Consider the following 14269-nt stretch of genomic DNA (forward strand, 5'->3'; position numbering starts at 1 on the left):
TCTCTCTCTCTCTCTCTCTCTCTCTCTCTCTCTCTCTCTCTCTCTCTCTCTCTCACTCCCTTCCTTCCTTCTTTTCTCTTCTTCATATCATCATTCTTCGTTAGTCGCTCTTCCTCACACCCACACCAACCGAAAACAACTCATATCGGGGGTCGGTTCTCTCTCCAAGTTCCGCGCTTCTTTCGGTTAGTTTTCTCCCGTGAGTTGTACGCGCGCATTCTTTCGTGAGGACCGGCTTCCGTGTCGTACGGTCTTTAGGCTCTACAGTCACAAGAAACAGAACTAGCGTTGTGTTGAAATAAGAACTCTTGGCATCCTGTGAATAGAACGGAGAAGTTATTCATCATGTGCCGTCGACTTTCAAGGTAAGTTATATATATATACTATATATAAATGAGGTATCTTAATTATTTTAATTCAACAATCAATTTTTTTTATTGCTTCTGTTTAGTTGAGATAAAGTAATTGTATAAATTATTTATTGTAAATATATGCGATAATAATAAAAAAATGTATTATATATGTATACAGTCACATATTTTATATCATATTATCTAATAAAAATTGTTTGATAAATATATTATAATATATACATTTATAATATAGTACATTTTAATATATCATAACTTACCTACTATTGTAAAGTATCTAAAAGATAATATCATTAAATAATTTGCAATTCAAAATCTTTTTCTAATATAATAGCCAAAATTTATTCTGTTCTCAGACAATTACTTTTGCAATTATTGTAATAATTTTGCGTGAAATGTGCAAATTTATCTACTGGATTTTATATATTATATTTAAATGTTGCCGCCTTAAAGTTATTCGAACTCCGATAATGTTATTCTATTTCTACAAGTGCAATTTAACTTATTTGATGGTAATTACACGGCATTATATGTAGAAAAAAAGCAAGCTTATGTAACACAAAAATAAAAAATAATTCACATTTCAAAGGTTATGTACAAAACATAAAACATTGACATGAACATTGATATTTAAATACATTAATCTCAATGCGCGCGCGCGTTCTTTATGTATGTTTTATTTAGTTTTATATCCTAGAAGTGTATGTACATTCGAATAAAACGACTTACTTGCGCTAATTAAATCGTATTATTAAAAAATAAAAAAAGATTGATAGAGAGTACCAATCTCTTTTTCACTGATGTGAAATCAATGTTGTATAATTCACTCATATGCATATTTATATTAAAGTCATATTATCGTTATAATATGAATTGCTATAGCAACTGTGGGCGCGTAAAAACAATTATATTATATAATCATGATTATTATAAATTTTAAATCTTATAGGTTTAGGGAGGCTTTTTAAAAATAACAATAACTATATATTTTAATTTGATTTGGAGAACATAAATTTTAATATGTCATACAAATTTATCAGTCAAAAATTTAACGAGATACGAAGCCACGCGTGGTGAGATAATGAGACAAAAGCAAAATTTACCGCACCTCAGTATCGGAAGGCTGCAGGCCTATGGTCCATGACCGGCCAATGCAGCCTCCTCTCGGTTCCAGAGAGAATCGGAGTCACGTTCAGTCAGTGGCCGACTCCCGTCCGTGGAGGTGGTGCGCGTTATCGCTCCTTCGGTTCCTTTCTCAACAGTGCGCGAAAAGGAGTATTTTATTTCTGCATACATCTTAAGGCTCATCTTCATCGGATATGACGAACATCAGAAGCACGTGGTTAGTCAAAAAATGTTTTTGCTCTGTGGATTTTCATTGTATCTGTAAATCGATTATACTCCGTTTTATCACATTCGCAATTTTTTAATGCTATTCAATCACTGCACATAAAGAACACTGAATGTTCGTCTTGTTTTTTTTCTTAAATCTCAATTCTCTCTCTCTCTCTCTCTCTCTCTCTCCAATCTATCTATCTATTTATCTATTTATCTATCTTCCTTTCTTTCTCTTAGGCTGAGAATTGATTTTCGTTTAGCCCGTTTTTATGAAGCGTACGGAAATACCCAATTACGAAACCATTTAAAGGGAGTTTTAATTAAAGAGTAAGGTTTTCTTGCTTGCTTTTTCTATCACGTCTGTGTTCCTGTTAAAGCTATAACGTGTAATTAATAATTATATTGTATAGAAAATGTTTATTTGAAATAATGAAGAAATATATTAATAATTTACATATTTTATGATTACTTTTCTACTTTTCCTCACTTTTTGAGGCAAATTGAAATCACATAAAAACTATGATACAACAATATTATCAAGAACTGATATTGATATTGTAACTGGTATACCTATATACGTAAATATATATATGTACATTACATATGTACACTGTAAAAAATAAAATGTTAATTTTAACTCAAAGACGTTGAGTGGATTTTTTGAGACATGCAAAAATGTTAAAAGTAACATTTTTGTGTTAATGTTAACATTTTTGCATGTTTCAGAAAATCCACTCAACGTCTTTGAGTTAAAATTAACATTTCATTTTTTACAGTGTATATATATATATATATATATATATATCCACGTTTGCACCCTCATTTGCAAAATGACTCATAAAATTCTCGTCACCATTTGAACGCATACTTTCTCACATGGTTTAATCATTAGACGTGTGAAAATTCCGTTTCAGAAAATTTTTCATCTCTGCTCGCCAACAGACGTTTATTCCGACATGCACAATTTGCACATGTTAAGAAACAGGAGATGGTCTCGTGAGTCCTGAGAGACGCGAAGGACAGATTGGTGACATGTGTGTCTTCTCATGACTGACATTTACCAAATTTACTAATTCGAACTCTTTTGATCAGCTCATTGTTTATTATATACTGTTTATTTCATTTGATTTTCTAACAGAGATTACGGAATATATTATATATTTTTTAATGATAATTTTATGTAATCGTGCGCATAATAATATGATTTAATCATAACTCTTACTGTTTCCATAATATCTGTCACGATTATTACAAATATAGCATACCTATATTTTTTTATTACACTTCTTTATACATATATATGTACTATATGTATAATATAAATTTAGGAACTACGTTTCATTACTTTAATTAATTTATTTTCTCTGTCTACATATTTTGTGTTAAATTGCCAGGCAATGTTTTTCCTGTCGTAATATTTAATGTCTTAGCGCCAAGATATACCGAGACACACTACCATGTCTTCTGGTATATAGTGATTTAAACATTACGGAAACTCCAATTAAATTATGTTACAACATGAATTATTACATATAATAATATTTACACGAGTCACGCAAATTTATATAATGTCTTTGTTTTCAATTTTTCGGTTATAACAGCACTTCATTTGCGGTCGCTGTAAATAAAGGATTATTGTGACGAGCTTTTATATAGATGCCATCCTCTCCTGCGGCTAGCTTGGTAGGACAATGGGTTATGTTAATTTCTTTGATTCGTAGACGTTCTTCGAGTCTGTACATGGAACTACGTGTAACTTGTCAGAATTTTGAAATTTAACCAGCGTTACTTGCAAATGATGCGAGATTTAGCATTGCACTTACGATTATTTCCAAATAAAATCACATTTTGTATTTTATGAAAATATAAGAAATTATTTTTGTACTTTGCTTATTTACTGCTTTATTTATTTCATTTATATATGTATATTTATGTAAACAAGTGTTTGTAAACAAATGGCATTATTAATTTATTTTATCAACTCCATGCTTTATTATTTATTCATATATGTATATTCGACTTTTCTATTGATGTAGTTAATAGGTTCTAATTAAATATTTTCATCAAATTATATGTATATTATATAGCTGCACTTAATTATTCACTATTATTGCATGTTAAAAGGTGTAATATATGGAGTTTTATAATCAGTTTTTTATAATCCTCTTAACAAGTATTTTCATGCTGGTGCAGTAACATTACAAAGTTCATTATTTTATTTGCCCAATTGCAACACATATGAGAAATAAAATAATTTATCAACATTCTAATATTTTTCTTGAATTTCAAACTTGAGAAATTTGCTTCTATTTTTTGTGGAATGAAAGGTTATACCGAATAATCAATTTGGGCAAATATAAATACATGTCCTCCGCTAATCTCATACTGTATATTTGCCTGTAGAAAAATTTTCAACATAAAAAGCACTCTGTCAGGTATACCCGGCCACATATGTTGCAGACAATCCTGCATTTCCTGGCTTATTTTAGTTTCTCTGAGAAAGGGGAGAGGGAGAGAAAGCTGTTATTTCTGTTCCATAAGTTAATACTCGAGGGTAGCCCTTGTGTTTGGTTAAATATCAGGCACTATTCCGCTGTTTTAAAATACTCAAAAGTATTACGGTTTTGTTTATTGTTAGGCATTTCTGTTTGTATAAATGAGATTATCGCACAAGAGGGTCGCGTTGTAAAAAGTAATTTCAACTATAATTCATATATTCCTCGATCACGGAAGTTATATCACGATATACGCTCTCATTATACCATATAATTAAATTTGAATTAATTGCAATCTTGCAAGCTATGTAATTGATTAAGATAGGAGTTTGTGTTAATTTTACTCATTATGTGCTAAAAAAATAATTGATAACAACCATATATATTTTCAATTAGTGTAAACTTTACACTTGTTAAAATAATGTTGCACCGGGCGGCGTTCGTATAACTGTAACGAATGCACAAGGTCTTCCATTAAAAGAGCTTTCATTTTCAATTAAGAAAAAAAAATCGAATAAGTTTTTGAAAACATTGAGATATATTTATTCTAATCCAAAGTACAGATTGTGCGATTAAATGTGGAACACAATATCAATCAAATGGCCGCCTCGACTTTTCTTATAAATGGACATTCTTTTGAGAAAATTTTTCATCACGTTCTTGCACAATTGCGGCTCAATTTCGCCAATAACAGTTTGAATATTATCTTTGATCGTCTAAATTGCGTTTGCGGAATATTTGTGTAAATCTTATCCTTCACATAACTCCAAAAGAAAAAATCCATATGAGTGTCAAATTGCACGACCTGGGCGGCCAATTAAAGTCTCCTTTACGCGAAATGACACGCCCAAGACACTTCTCCGCAAAATTTTCACCGTGTTTGAGTTTTTACTATTTCTATATGTATTGCTTAAGTGAATATCGATCCATTATACAAGAGTATTATGAGAAATTAACTTCCAGTAGTAGTAATAGTGTTGAAGATTTTTTTCGTGATGTAGACAAAAAATTGAGATTAGTGCCATACCAGTCATTCAAAGCAATATTGAATTTTATATTTAGAAATTAAATCTAAAGAACAGATATTTTTAATTTGTATATCCACAAAAAATTTTTTTTAATATAACACATTATTGCCATCATCATCATTGCCAATAGAACGCCTTTTTAGTTGTGGACAACAAATATTAATTCCACGTAGAAATCGTTTATCAGACGAAATGTTCGAAAAACTTTTGTTCTTAAAAAACAAAGATTTATAAAAATACGAACTCGCGTTTTTTGTATCCTAAATCGTTTTATTACCTAATAGTTACTTAAAAACAAAATTATCTTATATAAAAATTGTCTAGATAAATTTTTTAAATTTTATATTTTATCTAGATTAATGTAAAATTAATCATCTTTATTTTATCTAATTGTAAGGTATGTAATTTTTGTGTGATTTATCGTATATATATCTTGATAATTTTTAATTATTTAAGCGCAACATTGTTTATAATTGACTTCGTATTTAAAGTCACAGCAAGTTGTTTTTCCATGTGGCATCGCTGCACAAAGCATTATCGCGAGTGTAAATTAGGTTTCTAGGAACAGACTGTCGCAGTCAAATCCGGAAACTAATCTATAATATTCTTGGTGATCGACGTAGAAAATGGCTCATTAACTATCTATCTCATGAAGATTATCACAAACATTGTCTTTTCCGCTAATAACATTGAACATATTAATGATTTACACTCAATTATATATATGCGAGTATCGACATTCTAATACATAAGATATGATTCCTTTTGTTTACTCACGGTAATTACGAAATTCATAGACCCAAGTGTTTCGACAAAGGAAGCAGAAGAGAGATTGAAAAGTGAAGTAGCCGAGTAAATGAGGAACGAGAGAGAAAGGCCAAGCAAGGAATGCGTGCTCAGTTTCTTTTCTTCTTCGTTCAACCTCACACATAAGAAGAGGCTCCATAGAGCAGAAAAAAAGTGCCGGTTATATCGTAAGAGAGCGACCGTAATCGACAAAATATCATGATAGAGGTGAGAGGAAGGATAAGCCTTCTGCGTTCGTGCGCATTACGCACATATGAAAAGATAGAAAAAAAATTAAGATTTAAGAGAGGAAGCCGCATGTATACCTGTATAATTTTTATATGCAGATAGATAGGCAACGTTAGTTAAATAAACAACAATACTTTTAATCGAGTCATTTTAAGTATATCAAAAAAGTTGTCGCTTTTTTCGATTGTGATTTAACGGGAAAGTGTTTAACGACAAATTCGCATATACGCATGTACGTACAAGTCTTGGAAAGAGTAATCTGTTAAGTTTGCGTGATCGACGACAGATTATACTCCTTTATAGACCTATCTCGCTCTCATACTTACAACCAGTCGCGTTGATATAAAACATACCCGTATTAATTTGTTCTCAAGAAAATAAGACCTGCGAGTCCTTTCTCATTGACGGACATAATAACTTGCAAATAATAAGGACCATTCATCAGGCTATGTAAGCACGATTGTAAATCGCGCAAAATCGAGCAGGACGAAATTAGCGGACTCTTTGATCCTTTGCGGATGAAAAGCACGATAATAATGTACGATCAGGGGAAAAAGAACATGGTCTGACTTCATGGTAACTTATATGTACCTCAATCATCGGTATAGTTTATTTATCGAAATGTTTAACCATATATATTGAGTGAATTGTACGGGACGCGAATGAACCGTAAAGAATTGGTGTCGCAGGTTTTATTTGTTGTTGACTTGCCAAAAATATCGGTCAGCAAAAATGTAATTGTTGATTATTATTGGCAAACGCGTAGATTCATAAATTACTCATGACCGTGAATATACCGGTGTAAGCCACATGATATTTTACGATTATATTATGTTTAACAAGCCTGAAAAGAATCTGACGAAGTAATTACCACTAATGCACTCGTTCTTGTCGTATAAGTTTCATTTTCGGTTCAAGATGAAGTCTTTTTGTCATACATTTATTAAAACACACATAGTCAACCTCACTCGAAATAGGATAATTTAATATGAGATTTGTTCTTTTTTTAATTCAAAAAATCGATTGTGTAGTATATATCGTATAGTGTATAAAAATATAGTAGATGTTGGGGGGGGGGGGGGGAGTGTGTGCGTGAGATACAAATTATAATAAAATATTCCAAATTAAAAAAGAAAGGAATAAAAAAACAAACTATAACAAAATAAAAATACGTTCGAGGATTTATCACATTCAATAAAGATGCGAGATATGCCATAACACGAATTTTTAATTAAGATATGACAATAGCAAAAATAATTCAATACAATCGAAAAGAATCATTTCTATCCTGTTACAATACATAGAACATATCTTTCATGTAATGAAAAAAACAAATAAACAAACATAAATTAAAGGCTATAAAGAGTCAAACGCAGTTAACAATGCGAAAAAAATTTTTTAATAATCTTACAAATTAACATTAAGATGCTCCGTCGTATCGTATTCGACGGAGCATCTTAATGTTAATTTGTAAGATTATTAAAAAATTTTTTTCGCATTGTTAACTGCGTTTGACTCTTTATAGCCTTTAATTTATGTTTGTTTATTTGTTTTTAACAAAAAAGAGTCCATAACTAGTTTATATAATTTTATTAAGAATTTTTAATGAAAAAGAGTTTATTTGTAGCTACCAAATATTTAACGAAATAAATTCGACTAAATGTTGAAACTATTTTACTCAATATTTGATAACTATAACAACTAGACTTGTTTTTACACACAGTTTGTGTTAATTTGATATATATATCGAGAAGTGAAACAAGGAATTATTATCTTTCTCATTGTTTCCTCAGGTCATCCTCAAAGATCATAATTTCACATATTATTTCACATTCGCATATCATGGCATCATCGTCAAGTTTCTTTGGGTTGCATCCCCTGTCAGAATAAGCACCAAGGCAACCTGTTGCGCCCAGATGCTGTCCTCTGTCGTTGCTTCACGTCCGTGTCAGTGATCTTCCTTCTCTCTCTCTCTCTCTCTCTCTCTCTCCTCCTCTTTGCCACCCTCCCTCCCTCTCCTTCTTTTCTTTCTTCTTTGTTCCGCACTTTTCTCAGGTCATCCTCTCTTTCCAATGCATTGCTTTCGTTCTTTTCTCGTAGTCTTCTCTCATCTTTTTCCCCCTTACCAAGAGCGACAGAATGCCCTTCGTCTGCGACGTGTCTACGGTGCATGTTCTCCTGGTGGTACGAAGGCCTGAAACGTCGCACTCTGTTGCTCCGTTCTGACACGGCATCTTCGTTGCGCCAACATTGGACGCCACCGTGTTCTCGCCTTCTATAATAACACTACTCTCCTCTTCCTGTCTATCGAACGCGCCAGCTCTCTTGCGCTTTTCCAAGCTCGTTCTTCCCTCGTCGCTCATTCGGCTATTCTTTCCGTCTCGCTTGTTCGCCCCCTACCATTTCGACGTCGCTTTCTCGATGCCGCCTCCTCTACTGTCTACTGATACCTTGATCCACATGAGCGAAAGCGTTCTTCTATTCTAGAAGAGAATGGTCTCTCTCACGAGATGAGCAGTAAAAATGTGAAAATAATCGCTACGACCAATATATCTATCTAATTTTTAGATGAGGTACCTATTAGATAAAACAGTGATATTAACAAGCATCAACACACAAAAAATTCATGTTTTAATAAGTATTGCAGATTTAAGAAAATTATATCCGTACTTATTTATTTATAATTGTAATAAAAAGTTGAAATCTTGATTAGAGTCAGTCTTGTTCTTTGCGTCATTTTCATGACATTCTTGTATGACATAAGAATTGATTTCTATACAAATGTCTACCTTTGTTTTTAAGTATGTACAAACGTTTAAACTTAAAATCAATACTTTCTAAATAATGTTTATTAATATTTTTAATTTTCTAATTTATAAAACTTAATTGCTATTATAAAATTAAATTTATTGTTAAAAAAATTGTAAGATATCTTACAATTTTTTTAACAATAGAATCGAAAAAATCTGTATAGCCTATATAGGCTTTTTGAATTAGTCTAGATTCGTAATTTTGCGTTGTATGATGCTACACGAGGACATCGAGTACATACATCGTCTCGAGTACATACGTATTTTCTATAGCAACTTATGAATTGAACTTGATTCTTCGCAGTAATGAGATTTCTCGCTCTGACATTAAAAACAATTAGAGAATGGATTTTTTTTATACGCGTATCAAGCATGTCACGTATATTGAAGTTGTAGAGATTATATTCTATTTTTATTCTTTTGGATTTGCATTTTTATTCATATCTTTATTACAATATTTATTTTATAAAAAGTAAAATATGTGTTGTGTTATACTTTATTCATATACGTTACACTTATATAGTACGTTTTTGACAAGGCAAGACTAGGAAAAGACTTTCTAATTATCACTTTCTTATGTTTTATTATATTTTTAAAAATATTTTTTTTACAATAATCGGACAATAATTGCTAGTTAAGTAAAAAAAAAAAACCAGTTAAATGAAATTTATATGTAGGGTGAATGTTCTAAATCAGACCGTGTTCCAAATCGGACCTTTTTAATTTAAATAAATACGGTTAAGCAGATTTGCGTGCTATTTATAATGTAAAGTCTTTATAAGACACCGAACATATGACAGCAGTTTGGCAGTATTCTGTCATGACGTTCATAGAATAGACTCAAATATGTATTTTCGGCTATCATGCAAAAATTTTTTTAAAAAAGAAAATCCTTATTTAAAAGATATTAAAAATTTGAACGGTAATTAATTTAAGATAATTAAAGAGTGTAGAATTCAAAAATATCAAGAGTTTTGTGATTACTTTTGCGGTTTATTGTAAAATTTGTTCCAATAGTTCGAAAGAACTCGTGTTCAAATCGGACCTATACAAAAACACTAAAAAAATGAGTAAACCAGCTAATTCATCGAAGAAAGAAGATTCACCTGGTTGTAGTACTGGTGATCTACCGACCAAATCTGGTCTAAGGAACACTAAATCAATAAAATATCGTGTCAATCAATAAAATATCATCAGATTCAGATTGATAAAATTTTTTATTGATTTTAATTCTAATAATATAAAGGGTATTTTTATCTTTGAGTCTTAAATTGCTCGTTAATTAATTTAAATATTTTAAAATTTCATCTAAAAGTCCATAAAAATAGGAAAATGCATTTATATACATTTTCCATTATAGTTCGACACAGGTAAGAGATACGTCAAAATGATCTAAAGCAAAAATGAAGGAAATTAAATAATCTTTTGAACGGCACTATTGGTTTTATGATCGGATTTTATTTACGCCTCATAAACAACAAAAACTGCAAATAGGTTCGATTTAGGCCACTCTTCCTAATGGGAAATTGAGAATTTATAAAAATTGATACGTGAGAATACTGATTGTAAGCGTTATGTTTTTTAAACTCACTTGTATACTTGTATCACTATGTTGTAAGTTGGACCGAAAATTATGACATCGTGCGAAGAATCGATGTTTTTAAAGATACAATTGACCTGGAAGAAGTCGTGAGGGAATATCAACTGAAGTTGAACGATGTGACAGCCATGTGACCGCTCTTTTCATTTTACACGTGCATTTCAAAGTCGCGTATACGACATGTTTACACGCTTTACATATAAGACAATCTGAATATAGCTGGGGACCATTCAAATTTTTAGTTAAACATAAGAAACAAATAAAAGGATACAATGAAAAATTAATGAATCTATGTTTCTAATCCTTTTGCCATGAAACAATATATTTGTTCGTATAACTATAAATCATTATTAAAATATGCAATTTCGTTCAATTATTATGAAGTAAATATAAGAAACCTTTCTAATAATCATATTCTATTATTTTAGAAATTTATTAGACATTATATATATCGCATGTAATTTATTACCGCTTATTCAATGTATCATAACAGTAGAATAAAGGAAAACAATAAAATAAAATATGCAAGATGAAATATAGTCAGTCTTACAAATTTTGTAGATAGATCTTATTACGAAAGAATTATACGAAGTCGAAGTAATAAAATTATATTATTAACAAACATGATTATTTCTTGACAAGTGCATTGTAATTTCTAGAGAATTTATTGTCCAAAAATTAAGTTATCGAAAGTTATCAGCCTGCCGGTCTTTTTGATCAATGTCAAGAGGTACCAAGATGGATGTTACAAGATTACAGGGTTGTGTGTCTACCCGACCACGATGTTTTGCTAAAGGAATAATAGGGTTTGTGTAATTTTCATCAGTTTCTACCGCATCGTGGAAATCACGATGTAATACGTATCTTATGCGTATGATAACGATCAATGAATCGCACACGATTGCAAGTAGATATCATCCGTCATCACACTCTAATCTGTAATAGAATCTGCTTACTCGTCGGCGTAATGGATGCTCGAATATAAGATCTGTCCGTGAATGTCGCGCGCTGTCCGGTTATTTGCAGAATATTCGATATCAATTTAAATTTCTAAGTTTTATGATACCTCTGATGTATGAAATTGCACTTTTTAAAACTACGTAATGTGTTATCGGGCGTGATACTCAATCGTAAAAAAACCCAGAAATTAAAATTCCATAGTAAATACAACGAGAAATGCGGAACATGGAACGACGAAATATTTGAATTATGATTTATAAGAAAATAACAGTTTTATATGAGAATAAAGGATATTACATAGATGTTTTAGGCAAATAATATTTTTCAATGGTCTAACAAATCAATTTGCGAACAAATTGCCGACTTATATCTCAAATTCGTCGAAAATTTTATTAGCTATGATTTCAGATTAAAAAATGCAAATAGTCTTATCATTTTATTTGAATCGGTACGATTGTAAAAAAGATTAATAGTTCACGAGACATTTAACATTTTATGCCAGAACAAAGCATAAAATGTTTCGTAAATTATTGGTTTTTTGATATTTTTACTTTAATACTTTTATATATGCAAAATAATTAGAGAAATCATATTATATGAAAAAAATCTTATAATTCTATTTTAAAAAATGGAAGTGTGACCTTGAAATCTCCGGATTGTCTTTATTCGTAGAAAAATAATTGATAGAGCGTATCATACCCCTGATAATGTAATACACACAAAACTTCAGTAAATGAATTATTTTATATTTTTAAAAATACTGGAGATATTCTAGAATTTCTGGATAAAAACAGAGTTACTGGTTCCACCCTGTACATATATTATACATATGTATAATATAGTATAATTAGTATATTTGTATATAAAATATAACTTCTGATTATACATAAATATAAATAAAATTGAACTGAGAAATAAATAAATAGGAAAAAATATTGGTATTCTAATATCTTGCTAAAAAGAAATTAGTTTAATTAGCTAAAAATTTAATTAATAAATTGCACTGCTCTATGTGACACTTTGTACAAATTACAAATTATGATTCTAATTTTATAGTGAGGAAAACTTGTAAATGCAATAACTATAATTTTTATATAATATTGATGACAAATAATTCCAATAGGGAACAGTTATTAGGATTCTTTATAACATCATTAAATTAAATATCCATATGAATTTCATTAGCGTGAATAAATAACTGAATTTATTTCTGACCTCATCACATTGTAAATATAACTGTAATTCTCACCCTATCCACATTTTAAAAAGATGCTTGGGACAATTCAATGTTCTAAAATTTTTAATGCTGTTATTGCATTGGTATTTAGAAGGACTATATTCTAAAATCTTATGTTATTATCAAATCGATTATCAAATTAATTGCATCTAAGTGAACAATTTATGTGCAAACATATCATTTGCACATAATAATTGCCTCAAGAGCTAATTAATATTAGCTCTTAATATAATTACATATATATCCTTTAATTTATGATATTATTTATATTTTTATGTTCAATTTTCAAATAGATTTTAACATAAATTTTAATTTTAAACATAAATATGAAAGTATTGTACTAACAATTATAAATCAATTATAGTAAGATTTTTAATACATACAGAACGTTATTAGAAGCTTTTCCCTTAAAGTCCCTTTTTAAAGTCTTGTCTATCAATTAGTTTTTATACCAGTTAGTATTTTTTTTATTAATTTAGACCAAAGGAATAAAAAAAAATGAAAAAAAGATAATTCTTGAAGGTAATAAAGTGTTTATATATTAAGTATAAGAAAGCCATGTTAATTGACGATTTTCCGACGTAATGACACAACTTGTTTTTATTATTATTTTATTATTTTATTTTAAATAGACTCACGGAATAATGCCGCACGTTAAACGCATAACATTAAAAATATTTGCAATTTATGTGTCAAAAATTCAAGGAAATTGCAAAACCGTCAAAGACAGATAATTGATCCTAGTTCCTGAAATGAGTAAGTGGGCAAAAGAAGACACAGCTATTGTGCAAACAAATTCGCTGCTAATGACTATTGATTTAGCTTGTATAAGTGATTCAGGCACGCCATATGTATTCACTTTTCGCATCTCTCATTGCGTACTCGGATAGTGCGATCATTTTGAATGTCATCGAGATAATTATAAAAATACAAACAGAAAAAAGACTCAAAATTACTTTTGAATACTTTGATTACATTTCCAAGAAAGTCTAATGATAAAATATTTTTTAAATTAAATCTTTTATTTTAATATGTTTTAATAGTATATTTATAACTTGATAGTATTTTTGTAAAATATTACTAAACCGTTTTTATTTTAAGTGTCTATTTAACGTACTCGTATAAGTTTTACATACAAACCTCGAGCGCATTAAAAAAATTACGAATTTAAATATTTCTAGTGTAATATAATCCCTAAATAAAAAATAAACAAATGTAATTGTATTAGCATTTATCGAGATAATCCGCAACTTGTGCATTCTAAGAATTTCTTCGTTTTACAAATATTACATAAAAAAGAATACCTTTGCATGATCAAATATCTTATTGCCATATACATATATTCCTGTCTTGATGGCATTTACTCAGCTAAGTGTTTAAAGAAAGTGATTTTAG

The 14269-nt window shown here is 30.0% G+C and overlaps 1 protein-coding gene across 1 annotated transcript in view; it reads left to right on the top strand.

Moving 5' to 3' along the window:
* Positions 1 to 337: 337 nt before the first annotated feature.
* Ppn (proteoglycan-like sulfated glycoprotein papilin) overlaps positions 338 to 14269 on the top strand; it is a 75580-nt gene continuing 61648 nt past the window's right edge. Inside the window, exon 1 of the mRNA XM_018540805.1 lies at positions 338 to 365. Within this exon, the coding sequence (XP_018396307.1) occupies positions 346 to 365 (20 nt within the window). The 5' untranslated portion in view covers positions 338 to 345. The remainder of the gene's footprint in view (positions 366 to 14269) is intronic.

The sequence above is a fragment of the Cyphomyrmex costatus genome, unplaced genomic scaffold (assembly GCF_001594065.2).
Source record: "Cyphomyrmex costatus isolate MS0001 unplaced genomic scaffold, Ccosl1.0 scaffold270, whole genome shotgun sequence".
NCBI lineage: Eukaryota > Metazoa > Arthropoda > Insecta > Hymenoptera > Formicidae > Cyphomyrmex > Cyphomyrmex costatus.